Source organism: Ovis canadensis, chromosome 2, assembly GCF_042477335.2.
Source record: "Ovis canadensis isolate MfBH-ARS-UI-01 breed Bighorn chromosome 2, ARS-UI_OviCan_v2, whole genome shotgun sequence".
NCBI classification, from domain to species: domain Eukaryota; kingdom Metazoa; phylum Chordata; class Mammalia; order Artiodactyla; family Bovidae; genus Ovis; species Ovis canadensis.
In genome coordinates, this window is record NC_091246.1 from 13,407,149 (window position 1) to 13,421,820 (window position 14,672).

The 14,672-nt window shown below is 41.1% G+C and overlaps 1 protein-coding gene across 6 annotated transcripts in view; it reads right to left on the reverse strand.

The window, feature by feature from the left end:
* PALM2AKAP2 (PALM2 and AKAP2 fusion) overlaps positions 1-14,672 on the reverse strand; it is a 513,846-nt gene that overhangs the window by 141,378 nt on the left and 357,796 nt on the right. For all 6 annotated transcript variants that reach the window (XM_069575463.1, XM_069575460.1, XM_069575462.1 and 3 more), the window contains one exon: positions 9,089-9,174. In XM_069575463.1, coding sequence (XP_069431564.1) covers positions 9,089-9,174 — 86 coding nt within the window. The remainder of the gene's footprint in view (positions 1-9,088; positions 9,175-14,672) is intronic.

A 14,672-nucleotide genomic window follows, 5' to 3' on the forward strand; every position in this document is an offset into this window, starting at 1 on the left:
CTCCCATCTTTTCTCTATAAAAGTCTCTCCTCAGTTCCTGTGGGCAGGGTACCACTAACCACTTCCAGTTTGATGCTGCCCAACTCACATGGGATTTTGCTCAAACAAAGTCTTAAAATTCTTACTATGGCTCAGTTTATCTTTTAGCAATGTGAATAAGTACAAGACATCTTTCTGAGAAAAAAATCTGAGTTGTGTACCAGAATGTTCTGTGCTCCTTTTTGCAAATAGTTTTTAGTCTCTGTATATAAAAGAAGATCATCAAACCAGTCAAGCCTGAAGGAAATCGACCCTGAATATTCAGTGGAAGGAAGCTGAAGCTGAAGCTCCAATACTTTGGCCACCTGATGCGAAGAACTGACTCATTTGAAAAGACCCTGATGCTGGGAAAGATTGAAGGCAAAAGAAGAGGACAACAGAGGATGAGATAGTTAGATAGCATCACTGATTCAATGGATCTGAATTTGAGCAAACTCTGGGAGATAGTGATGGACAGGGAAGCCCGGCGTATTGCAATCCATAGGGTCACAAAGAGTCAGACACAACTTAAGAGACTGAAAAAGAACAACAAATATAAGAGTAAAATGAAGACGGCATTTGGGACTCAGCTGGTATATTTCAAATGGCAATCAAATCATTTTATATCAGCCCAAGACATGGATTGATGTCATTTTGTACAATCATCATATAAACACAATTTGAGAAAACAGTGCAGATCCAGACAGATGCCATCGGTGGCTCTAGCAGTGAGCCAGCTGAACAAACGCAAGACACTTCCAGGATGCCAGCGCTGGGCAGGTTACTCCTCAGAAGAACAGAAGCTCTGCAAAAAGCAAAGTCCTTTAAAAGCTGGCATGCAGCCGCTTCCCAGTAACTTTATTTTGGAACACTGTTCTTGTATGCATATAAAATGACTGCCTTTCTAGCTTGCCTTGTCCAGAGGATATTAAAATGTGAAGTTGAGGTTTAGCCATCTTTTTTGCTTTTTATTCTTAGCAGGATATATTTAAAATCCCTTTGAGGAGACAGCTAGGTATTATTACATATAAATTATAACACTGAAGTGATTGCTGGGAGCTGAAGGGAGGAGGGAATGGAGAATTAGTATTTAATGGGTGGAGAGTTTCAGTTTGGGATAATGAAAAAGTCCTGGAGATAGATGGTGGTAATGGCTGCAGAACAGTACAAATGACATAACGCTACATAAAAATGGTTAAAAGTATAAAATTTTGTTATGTGCATTTCACCACAATAAAAAAATAACACTGATAGGCTAAAAATGATGACATTAAAAAAGCTGAAATGTAAGAGGAAAATAACCAGACAGAAGAGAGAGAGAGAGAAAGAAAAGAAAGGGAAAGAAATGGAAAGAAAAAAGATGAGACACTCCCACTCCTTCCCAGGGCACTGGTGGGAGAGGTGTCAGTGATCCTAAAGGGGAAATGAGAACTGAACCCCCTTCCCCATCGTTAAGAAGAGGGTCCCTTACTTGGAAAACACTGACTACACACCTGTAATAAAAGAATAACAGAACTACCCTCTCATACACAAAGGAAACCAAGCCATTGAAAAATTAACTGTATATAAATGGCGAATTCAGCCCTGGGATTTCTTTGGAAGGAACGATGCTAAAGCTGAAGCTCCAGTACTTTGGCCACCTCATGCCAAGAGTTGACTCATTGGAAAAGACTTTGATGATGGGAGGGATTGGGGGCAGGAGGAGAAGGGGACGACAGAGGATGAGATGGCTGGATGGCATCACTGACTCGATGGATGTGAATCTGAGTGAACTCCGGGAGTTGGTGATGGACAGGGAGGCCTGGCATGCTGTGATTCATGGGGTCGCAAAGAGTCAGACACGACTGAGCGACTGAACTGAACTGAACTGGCGAATAAGCAGATGAAAATATATTCTGCATCACTAGTCTACAGGGAAATGTACATCAAAAGCACAATAAGATGCTGCTTGACACCTAGTAGGATGGTTACAACCAAAACACAGGCACTAGCAACGCTAGTAAGACGAAAAATCAGAGCCCTCATCCACTGCTGGTGGGAGGGGACATGGGGCAGCCGCTCTGGAGAACAATCAGACAGTTCTTCCAAAAGTTAGACGTGGATTTACCACGTGACCCAGCAATTCCACACCTAGGTTCATATCCACAACAAATGAACATATGTGTCCACATAAGACCTGTTTGAGAATATTCATAACAGAATTATTCGTAATAGCCAAAAAGTGGAAACTGCCTCAAAGTCCACTGACTTGTGAATGGACTAGTGAACAAACCGAAACTCTGGTGCGTCCCCAAGATGAAATACTACTCAGCGTTAAAGGAAATACCAATAGAGACTACGACACAGATGGACCTCAAAAATGCCAGGCGGAGCAAAAGAAGCCAGACACAAAAGAATTCTGTTTTCCTGAAATGTTCAGAACAGGCAAAGCTACAGAGACAGAAATCAGGTTAGTGTTTGTTTGGGATGGGAGCTGAAATGGAGACAAACCGATAGCATAGACGAGGGATCTTACTGGAGTGATGAAAATATTACTAAACTGGATTATGGTAATCATTAGTAAATTTACTACAAATTATTGTATACGTAAACATGTGAAATTTATGGTATGTAAATTATGGCTCAATTATGTTTTTAAAAAAGGAACTCTGAAAAAAAAACTGTGATTTAGAGGCTCTAAGAAGTGAAAAGCGAAATATGAAGGAAAGCAGCATGCGAATAGATAACCAACCAGGACCTACTGCACAGCACAAGGAGCTATACTCAACATTTTGCAATAACCAAGAGGGAAAAGAATCGGAAAAAGAACATATACACACACACACATACACACATATATATGTATCTGAATCACTTTGCTGTACACCTGAAACTAACACATTATTGTAAATCAACTACATTAAAAAAAAAATTCTAGCATAAGAGAGAGAAGCAAGGAGGCAGAAGAGCCAGACTGTCAGGTGAGAACAGGGGAGTAAGTAGGCTTGAGGAAGGCCAGTGGTCCCCCTTCACTGCAGTCTAGAGAGATGAGTCTTCATTTGTTCATTCATATATTTGCTTGTACAACAACTATTGATGACTGCCCATGACAGGCTACACTCTCAGTTAGATGCTGGGATGCAGGTCCTCACAGAGATGACATTCCGGCAGGGAAGTCCAAATCTTGTTCAAGGACACTGATGGTTATTTATTTTATACAGTGGTGTGAATTTATTAATCCCAAACACCTTATTCCTTCCCTTTGGTAATGATAAGTTTGTTTTCTGTATCTATAAGTCTGCTTCTGTTTCACTGATAAGCTCATTTGTTCCATATTTTACATTCCACATATAACTGATATCATATAGCATTTGTTTTTCCCTCTGATTTACTTTACTTAGAATAATCTCTAGTTGCATCCATGTTGCTGCAAATGGCATTATTTCATTCCTTTAAATGGCTAAGTAGTATTCCACTGTGTATGTGTGTTTGTGTGTATCACATTTTCTTTATCCATTCATCTGCTACAGACATTTCGGTTGCTTCCATGTCTAGGCTATTGTAAATAGTGCTCCTGTGAACATGGGGGTGCATGTATCTTTTCAAATTAGAGTTTCCCCCAGATATACACCCAGGAGTAGGACTGCTGATTGTTATGCACCGAGTCCGTATCTCCAAACCGACCGAGAGAGCAAGTCCACAACAGTAATGCAAAGGCAAGAAGGGAGTTTATTTCTAGCACGCTAGGGCCCAAGTCTCTTCCAGCACAGTGGAATCTGACAAGAGCCCCGAACAAAGGAGTATGGCGGCTTATATACAGGCAGTTCTTTGTCTCAGTTACAGGAGTAGCTGGCGTTACATGATTGGCCAGGCAGGATGAGCGCATGTCCTGTCTCTTTCTGGTAAACATGACTCAGGTCCTAGAGCCCGTCGTTTGGTCCCTAACACTGATCATATGGATTGGCAGTATAATTTAAAAGATCGTTCTGGCTACAAATAGGCTGGGGGCAGAGGGCAAGGGTGGATCCAGAGACAGACATAGTGGAAGATGGGACTAGAAATGAAATTGCAGTTCTGAGCCTTAGTCAGTTGTAGCCAATCGTCTTAGCCAGCTGGACAACTAGAAAGCCAAGGGCAATGGAGGGATCATATGACCACACCCTATACTGCTTAAGTGAAATGCAAAACACCATTTCCCAAACTGACCCCCCAAATCACCAAGTGCTTGTTAAAAATGCTAATTCTCACACTCTGTTCTTCTGGATCTGAATTTTGAGAGGAGAAGCCTGGGAAGTTATTTATGTGTATATTTAATACTGCTGCAGACAATTCTCACGGTTAGGCAAGTTTCAGAAAGTATTGATCCATACTTTCTTTTTAAAAGCAAAGTCTAGACAAGCAGCAAGACAGATGAAAACATAATATAGAAGTCATCCCAAAATATGACGACCCTTTTCTTCTAGTGACTCGTGATTCAGGCTGAAAAAGGTTAATGGCTCTTTCAAACAAGAACAAAACAACTTGTAAAGGGTGGTGTTGTTGTTTTAGTCACTAAGGCATGTCTGACTCTTTTATGTCCCCATGGACTGCAGTGCTCCAGGCTCCTCTATCCATGGGATTTCCCAAGCAAGAATACTGGAGTGGTGACTACTTCCTTCTCCAGGGGATTTTCCTGACTCAGGGATGGAACCTGCATCTCCAGCATTGCAGGTGGATTCTTTACTACTTAGCCACTTGGGAAGCCCTGTAAAGAGTGAGCATAGTATAATAAGAAAATGGTGATGGACGTGTATAATACTGGCTTTTGGCCTCTATGGTTTGACACTCTAGAATAGTAGGTATAATTCTGGGGTAGATCTGAACATAGTGGTTTTCTAGGGCTGCTGTAACAACTTACCACAAACTCAGTGGCCTACATCAACAGAAACTTAATCTCTCACAATTCAAGAGGCCAGAATTCCAAAATCAAGGAATCGGTAGGGCCCTGCTCCCGCTGAAGGTTTTAGGGGAGGATCCTTCCTTGTCTCTTCCAGTTTCCGGCGGCTCTAGGTGTTCGCCTTGGGCTGCGTGGAACTCCAGCCTCTGCCTCTGTTTCTTATGGCCTCTGTCTCTGTGTTTCCTCTTCGGTCATAAGAACGTGTGTCCTTGGACTTAGGTCTCCCTGGTTAATCCACGATGATCTCACCTCGAAATTCTTTTCTTATTTACATCTGCAAAGACTCCTTTTCCGAATAAGGTCACAGTCACAGGCGCCAGGATTTAGGACTTGGACATACGGCTTCGAGGGGAAGGAAGGGATTCACCATTCAACCTACTAATAGTGATTTAAAACTGTTGAGCAAGCCTACATGATGCTCCTACCTGTGTCAGTGAGTCTACAGGGTGTTTCAAATATAAATGTTCTTAGTTCAACTTTGGGCTTCCCCAGGACTGGGGGATCCACTCTATCCATATACTCCCTCTGCTGCTGCTAAGTCACTTCAGTCGTGTCCGACTCTGTGCGACCCCATAGACGGCAGCCCACCAGGCTCCCCCGTCCCTGGGATTCTCCAGGCAAGAATACTGGAGTGGGTTGCCATTTCCTTCTCCAATGCATGAAAGTGAAAAGTGAAAGTGAAGTCGCTCAGTCGTGTCTGACTCTTAGCGACCTCATGGACTGTAGCCCACCAGGCTCCTCTGTCCATGGGATTTTCTGGGCAAGAGTACTGGAGTGGGGTGCCATTGCCTTCTCCAATGCTCCCTCTAAGCCATCCATTTTGCAAATCCGCACCCCCGAAGGCTCAGTGGTAAAGAATCCACCAGCAATGCAGGAAACACAGGAGACGCGGGTTTGATCCCTGGGTTGGGAAGATCCCCTGGGGAAGGAAACGGCAACCCACTCCAGTATTCTTGCCTGGGAAATCCCATGGACAAAGGAGCCTGGTGGGCTAAAGTCCATAGTGTCACAAAGAATCGGACACAACTGGGCATGCCCACACAGTTTAACATTGCTCAGAATGACAGGTTTGTTTATAAATGAATTCACTCATCTGAGCCATGCATATTTTCAGAAGCATGACTTTGTCATTTCAGAATAAGACATGGTATTAAAAGGCTACCTATAGTAGACAAAACCACATTCAGACCACTGACATCACAGAAAATGCTGTGCTTTTTTCAGAAAGAAAACTCCTACACATGAAGAAAGGTACGTCTATTGCAAGAAGAGTAATAGGGAGGAAACCAAAGAATTTTAGTGGTTTCTGCTGATATTCCCTTTGGGAAATGTCAATGGATCAACTTTTACTGTAATAAATGTTTTAACAGAATATTTTGTTTTCCCAGGGCAAAAAGCAGGGATAGGTGATATTACAAGGATATATGAAATAGCTATTAGAAGCAGGAATAGCTGTAGACATATGAATGCATGCTAAGTTGTTTCAGTTGTGTCTGACTCTTTGTGACCCTATGGACTGTAGCCCACCAGGCTCCTCTTCCCATGGAATTTTCCAGGCAAGAATACTGGAATGGGTTGCTATGCCCTTATCTAGGGGAGCTTCCCGACCCAGGGATCGAACCTGCGTCTCTTACATCTCCTGCATTGGCAAGTGGGTTCCTTACCACTAGTGCCACCTGGGAAGCCTGTAGTGACATGAATATATGATAACAAATCTGCAGTTAACAAAGATCAGGTACTTATAGACACAGAAAAAAATAATACTTTAAGACAGATACAAGAAGGGGACTTCCCTTACAGTCCAGTAGTTAAAACTCTGCTTTCAATGCAGAGGGTGTGGGTTCAATCCCTGATTGGAAAACTAAGATCCCAGATACTACACAGCACAGCCAAAAAGTAAAAATTAAAAGAAAAAAAGACACAAGAGCAGGATGGATACAAAAAGCAGTGTGGGGGAGGAAAAAGCATAGTACTGAAGGAAAAAAATTGATAATTTTTTGTAATTGGGAAATCTAATGGAAAAGAATCTAAAAAGAAGTATTTCCCTAAATTGCATTCATCTGGAAGTTTCAAGAATCCTTTATTGAGAAGAGATTAGCACTAATAAAGGAACTTAATATTTATAGGGATTTATTGGAGTATTAAATATATTTGTATCTTGCTTAGCTTTTTAAAAGTATATAGTGTTCTTTCTTCTAAGTAGATTCAGTTCTTGTGAACTAAAAATCCCCTATTCTTATAAAATATTCCCAGGTATTCAATAAAAGAGAATTCCTAAGTGGCTCAGTGGTAAAGAGTCCACCTGCCAAGAGACTTGGGAGATGCGAGTTCAGTCCCTGGGTCGGGAAGATCCCCTGGAGAAGGAAATGGCAACCTACTCCAATATTCTTGCCAGGGAATTCCCATGGACAGAGGAGCCTGGCAGGCTACAGCCCATGGGGTCACAATGAGTCAGACATGACTGAGCATGCACACACGCATGCACATTCAATAAGAACAGACAGAAAGAGAGGTTGAGGATGACATCAAAGTTGAACTGACCCAAATACAACTTTAGTCAAGATCTTCATACCAGGAGCATGCTGACTATGCAGTAGCCTTATAAAATGGGACTTGGGCAAAACCTGTTTATATCCAAATACTCAATTTGCTTTTATAAAACAAACTCTGCAGGTAGACTAGCAACACATCTCAGAGACGAATTCTTAAAATCATGACAAATTTCAACACAGCACATCTAAATCCATTAGATTCTACTATCAGCATCCACCTCTCTCAATTCAACATGGCCAGAGATTTCTCAAACTTCTCAGACTTTGCACTAATAGCTAGGAAAATACCAATACACCATTGCAATATATATTTTTATCTTATAAGTTTAACTAAACATAATGACAAGCAAACACATTTTTAGCACTGGATAATTATTATCTAGATTAGTTGACTCATTTAACCAACAGGCTATTTTTCCATCTTATAATACGTTTCATGATTGTATTTTTCTTTGCTTTCTCTAACATTTTTAACAGATAACACAAATTCGGACATCACATTACAAAGAAAAGCTTGAATAAATTCATCCTGTATATTCTTTTGAACAACTTCTACTAAAAAATCCAGAGTGAAATCTCTAGTGATATCTCAATATTAGAAAGGGACATTACATTTTCATTTTCCAAGAAAACTGTCCAAGTGGCATTTATTTAAATTGTATTCATTCAAGCAAAAATGTTAGAAAGCCCTCCCACTCCCAGTCTTTGTTCAGTTCAGTCGCTCAGTCATGTCCGACTCTTTGCGACCCCACAGACTGCAGCACACCAGGCTTCCCTGTATAAACAGAATTCCAAGAGAGGAAGACTGTTCCTTTGTGTCTATTCCAGTAACAGAAGGGAAGTAATTGTGTCTGATATATTTTGCTACAGACTCCTTAATCTAGGCAATGATCACAAATTCATGCATTTAATTTGAACAGTGATAATTAGGTTGATTTCCAGATGACTCATTTTTTAAACCTATGGCCATTAGCGCGTTCCATCTGGAGTGGGCCATGTGCTGCCTTCCCGCTGACATCAGTGGAAATCTTGAGTCAAGATCAAAGCTACTTTATGCCTCTCTGACCTTTCTTCACAATGCACAGGGGGGCCTGAGTTTCTCAGCTCAGAATTTTCAGATTTGCTTTGCTGTCCCCATGGGGTCACACTTGCAAACAGTCAACATGTAGACGTTTACTGAAGACCCTAAAACCAGTCCATTGGAAATAACAAGTCTTGGATTCTAGTTTTAAGGTGATTTCCTAATGCAGGCCCCAAATTTCAGCAAATTTTATTCTATTCCGAGGTCAGCAAATAGAGAACCCCAGTGGGGTTAGGGGCAGTATTCATTTTACCCCCAGAAATCTGCCATAGGCTCACTTTCCTCTAGAGCAGCTGTCCCCCACCTTTTTGGCACCAGGCACCAATTTTTCGGAAGACAATTTTTCCATGGACAAGGAGTAGGGGGGTGGATGGTTTCCGGATGATTCAAGTGTGTTACATTTACTTTATTTCTATCTAATGCCAATGCTGATCTGACAGGAGGTTACTGGTAGCCCAGGGGTTGGGGACCCCTGCTATAGAGATGCATGTAGAGAATCATACTAGAGAAAGGATGCCTTACCTTGACAGTCATGTCTGCACTGGATGATGCTATAGCCTCTGAGGTTATATCATCTCGTGTTAGCAGCACACTCTCCCACCCAACTCCTGAAAAAGAAAAATGAGTGTCATTTGAGCCAAGTGCATTCAGTTGGCATGGATGGAAACTATTTTGCAGCTTTCAAGTCCATGTGATGTGTAAAGGAAATCAGTGGTTCACCTGCCTGGCAGTTAACAGGAAAACTTCCTTTCAGAAATGTGGTCAGTCAGCACCTCTTGTTTTCACCTAATCTCCAAGTTTGGAGTTGTCATCTAAATTTTGTATGTTATGGTTTAATCACTGTCATGTCCGACTCTTGCCAACCGCTGGACTATAGCCCTCCAGGCTCCTCTGTCCATAGGATTCTCCAGGCAAGAATACTGGAGTGGATTGCCATTTCATTCTCCAGGGGATCTTTCCAACCCAGGGATCGAACTTGGGTCTCCTGCATTGCAGGCAGATTCTTTACCGACTGAGCTACCGGGGAAGCCCCATCCCCAGGGATATTTATATAAATCTTATATGTTATAGACAGTGCTATTCCTAGCACAGAGTGGAGAAGAAGTTAAAATGAACTCCTCTAGAATCCAGGCCTCATATTGAGGTCTTATGTGGGGCTTAAAGCGAATCCCTTTACACAGAAATCTGTCCATCTGAATCTAAGTCAATACCCAATAGAAATGACTCCAGATTATTTACTGTCCTAGATTCTGCACACCTGCTGAAAAGAACTGAGTTTATACTCATGTTTAAAATCTATATATGTTTCTCCCCAAGTCTTAATACATGTTAGCTCCTTTTCTCTTGAGCTGTCAGACAGGCTCTGAGAGTGGACATCTGGCAAGACACAAGGTTTTGTGCTCTCCAGCCTCAAAAAAGATATCAGGGGCTACTGTTTGAAAATACCCACATCACAATAGAGTAAAACTACACTAATTTAAATGCAGTTATGTGTGTGCATGGAGGTAGAATTGTCTATAACAGTGAAAAGCTTGAAGTAATGACAGGTATATTTTTAAAAACAATATTGCAAGTCAAGTCATCTTCCTAAAACCTAAGAAGGTAACACTTATTGGTAGAGTTTCTCGGGGTCTACTTCAATAAGCAGATACAAATTTTATAACTGGTATAACAACTGCCTACTGGGATATGAGTGTTCATAGCTTACAGTATTAAAAAGATTATTTTTAAAAACAGACAAAAAATAAATAAATAAAAAATAAAAACAGACAAAAACTATGTAATATTAATTTACAATATTGATTTTCTTATATAATTTTCCCTAAGGAAAACTCAAGGGCAATATTCATGCTAGACCTGTGTGAATCACCGAAATTCCACATTTCAACTGTTAAGCCTTATGTTAAATGAGAACTGGAATGTTTTTCTGTTTGCCACATAGTAAATATTTTAGGTTCTGTGGTCAGACCACTTCTGTTGCAGCTTCTCAAGCTGCCATTATTGAGAGAAAGAAGCCAGAGATAACATTATTGAGAGAAAGCAGCCAGTGATAACATATAAGCAAATGGACATGACTGGGTTCCAATAAAACTTTATTTAAAAAAAACAGGCACTGGCCAGATTTGGCTCATGAGATGTGCATTTCCAGCCTCTGTGCTAAGTCAAGAAACCAGAGATGTATCTAGAAAAGATTGTTATACTTTGGCATTTTTCTAAGGATCAACTGGACAAATCGGGGGTGAAACTATAGCAGTAGTTTGCAATTACATGGCACTTTAAATAAACTAATATGAGATTAATTCAATTTTAATATGTTAGCACTGATTGCATTGCCTTATTTTATATTCTGAATCCTTGAGAGTCTCATTTCACAGGAAATGTGCACCATGGATTACTCAAGATCCATGGGCTATAATTTATTGCAGAGTGTAAACAGTTGTCTCTCACTGGGTTGTAGAAATTGGGTCAGAGAAGTTTGATGACTTGCCCTACAATTTCCTCTCAGGAAAGTTGTGGGCTTTGTCTTAAATGCACATTTCTGGGAAAGAAATCTTGTTTCCACACAAACAGATTATTTCCCAGACATATTTGCATTTAACTAAAACCCTTTCTGGTTTAAGCCACTATTGGTACCTACTGGAATGGCCAGCAGAGAGACACAGATATTGGGCATGGACAAATATATGATTTTTAATTATAGAATAATTTGAATTTTTTTTTTCTGGCTGCGCTGTGCGGCATATGGGATCCTAGTTCCCCACCTAGTAATCGAACCTGTGCCCCCTGCTCTGGAAGCGCAAAGTCCCGACCACTGGATCTCCAGGGAAGTCCCTAATGTGAATTATTGTTCAGCAAATATTTGGCGCCCTTCTCTCCCACTGTGGGAGAAATTTTCTTCCCTGTCCTACTGATGTTTGCCTTGGCAAATAGGATGTTAGTGGATATCATGCAAGCAAAGGTTTGAAATGGGCTTGTGTGGTGACATTTGCCCTCTTGCTCTTCTGCTCTAGCATGAGAAGGACATGCCCCAGTTGATCTGCAAGGAAATGAGAGTCATGGGGAATTGACTTGGACCCAGTCTGCACCTGGAGCTAAGCCAAGTCTAGATCAGCCAATCCCCAGCTCAACTGCATATGCATCATGGTAACAGTGATTCTGTTTTGGGATGATTTGTCAAGCAACATTATTCTAACAGTAGCTGAAAGATAGAATCTATCACCAAAATTATACACGAAAATCATTTAAATAAAGCACTTTTATCTTTAACTATGCAAATATAATTCCCTTTGTTGCATATAATTCATTTACAAGTATTAATTTCCATCTCTATATATTATATCCCACTTTGGGAACAATCTTTCCTCTGCTACAATCATTCCTTTCATAAGCAATACTATGTTTATTACAGGATATATGGCCATAAGAAAGAGACATGAGACATCAATACATATGTAATCTCAATATATAATCTGATAGATAATACAGAATATATGTAATTCACATAGTATAGTTTTACCTCCTGTACTTTCAAATAACCACTTTTATAGCTTCCCTTTTCCCTTTGCTCAATCTTACTTACAATTTTTTAAAAAAAACCGTATTTTATATTATTCATACAATCCCTAGCAATACTATATTATTTTTATTCCATTTTTAAAAGGCTGGATCAAACCTTCAGGAAAAAAATAACCTTTCTCTCCCAGAAGAGAATAACTTTTCATTCCTCTGTAGTGGAAAAACTGAGACCCATCTACTTGTAGCTAAGGGATTCTTATAAATACTCCATCAGGGAGGGTTTTATAAAGATCTTGCAGCAATAAATCAAATCTGCCATGAATTTGTTGTTGTTGCTTTTTATATACCTCCTTATTTAGCTTCACAGTCAGATAAATACATCCCTTTGCCCAAGCTTCCAGTTCCCTGGTGCCCACATCCCTGGGTCTCTGTTCCCAGGGTGCACTCTGCTGATTGTCTTGGCCCTTCTCTGTTGATTTCTATCAGGAATAATACATGTATTGTTGACAGGATAGTGCAAGCAAAAGGAAGGAGGCTTGGTGAGGAAGCAACTGATGGCATCCAGAGAACATGGGCTGACTTCCTTAATTCTGATCCTGGTTAGTACTAAAAATAAATAAAAATGAAGGGTCCAAGGCCCAGAGGGAAAGGGGAGCACTGCATGGGAGGGTGCTGGTTGTGCCCAGACCCTCTGGAATCACCATGTGTCACGAGGTAAAAGCAGATTAAGAAAGAAAGACAAGTCAGCATAGACTCTTATATGCAAGAGAGGGGACCCTTGTTCTAGCCCATCTATCCACACAGATTTTAGATAGATCATTGGACAAAGCAGGTGGCTGAGGGGGTCACTAGTGCTCTTCACCAAATGCTCCCCCTTATTCCTTCCTCTCGTGGACACATAACAGGATTTCACTTCCTAGCCTCCTTAGAGCTGGTGAGGTCATGTGACTAGTTCTGCCTGATGGGTGCAGGCATCGATCACTTCCAGGCTGGAACATTTAATTGCTGATGACAGACCCTCCAGCACACCCTTGCCCTTCAAAATGGTGAAAGGCAGTGTTCCAGATGGTGACAATTTTGTTAGCATAAGGCCCAACTAAGAGAGTAACACAAAGCACAGATATGGCCAACCCATAAGGGCCATCATGTTAGATGCATGAGAACTAAACCTTTATTATTTTAAGCCATAGGACTGGGGCTGTTTATTACACTAGGATAACATAGCCTAGCCTTAGGAAAGGACGGACGGAGCCCTTTCAGACCTGCCATCCCCACCCACCTCCAGTTCCTATTATAGCAAGGTCTTTAGATAAATCTGTGTTCTATGCTCTAAACAAATTCTACCCTTTAAATTTGTCTCCTAAGCAGGTTTTAATGGCCCATACTTTCCTTGGGGGCCACTCTCTGATTCCACTGTGTTCAGCACTTATTGCACAGGTCAGCTGCACTTCATGAAAGATTTCGGTTCTAAAGACAAAAGGGACAAAGCTGCATGATCATAACTGCCCTTGAAAATCCCTTAAATCTCCCATACAGTCCAGTTAGCACCATACTTCAGAAAAACCAACAGAACCACTCCTGTTCCAGCTTTAGAACAGACCATTTCTCCTTTTAAGTATGAGATGTTGCTGTTGGCTTGTACTAAGGATCATGTTATACAAAAAATACAGATCTTGAAACTCTAGGATTTCTCCATGTTTGGAGATGCCCAAACTGAGAGAGATAGAAGGAGCTAAGACCACTAGCAGAAACAACAGATTAACACTTACCTTGTCATCCTCCCACTGGGGTGTATGATATAGAATGCTTTGGGGCTACCCTGGTAGCTCAGACAGTATAAAGAATCTGCCTGCAATGCAGGAGACCCAGGTTCCATCCCTGGGGTGGGAAGATCCCCTGGAGAAGGGAATGGCTACCCACTTCAGTATTCTTGCCTGAGAATTTGTGGACAAAGGAGCCTGAAGGGCTATAGTCCATGGGGTTGCAGAGTTGGACCCGACTGAGCAATTTTCCCATGCTATTGTTTTCCTCTATTTCTTTGCAGTGATTGCTGAGGAAGGCTTTCTTATCTCTCTTTGCTATTCTTTGGAACTCTTCATTCAAATGGGTATATCGTTCCTTTTCTCCTTGGCCTTTAGCTTCTCGCTATAAAAGTGCTGCACTCAATATGCCAGCAAATTGGAAAACTCAGCCCTGGCCACAGGACTGGAAAAGGTCAGTTTTCATTATAATACCAAAGAAAGGCAATGCCAAAGAATGCTCAAACTACCGCACAATTGCACTCATCTCACATGCTAGCAAAGTAATGCTCAAAATTCTCCAAGCCAGGCTTCAACAGTACAAGAATCGTGAACTTCCAGATGTTCAAGCTGGATTTAGAAAAGGCAGAGGAACCAGAGATCAAATTGCCAACACCCGTTGGATCATCAAAAAAGCAAGAGTTCCAGAAAAACATCTACTTTTGCTTTATTGACTAAGCCTTTGACTGTGTGGATCCACAACAAATTGTGAAAAATTCTTAAAGAGATGGGAATACCAGATGACCTGACCTGCCTCCTGAGAAATCTGTATTCAGGTCAAGAGGCAACAA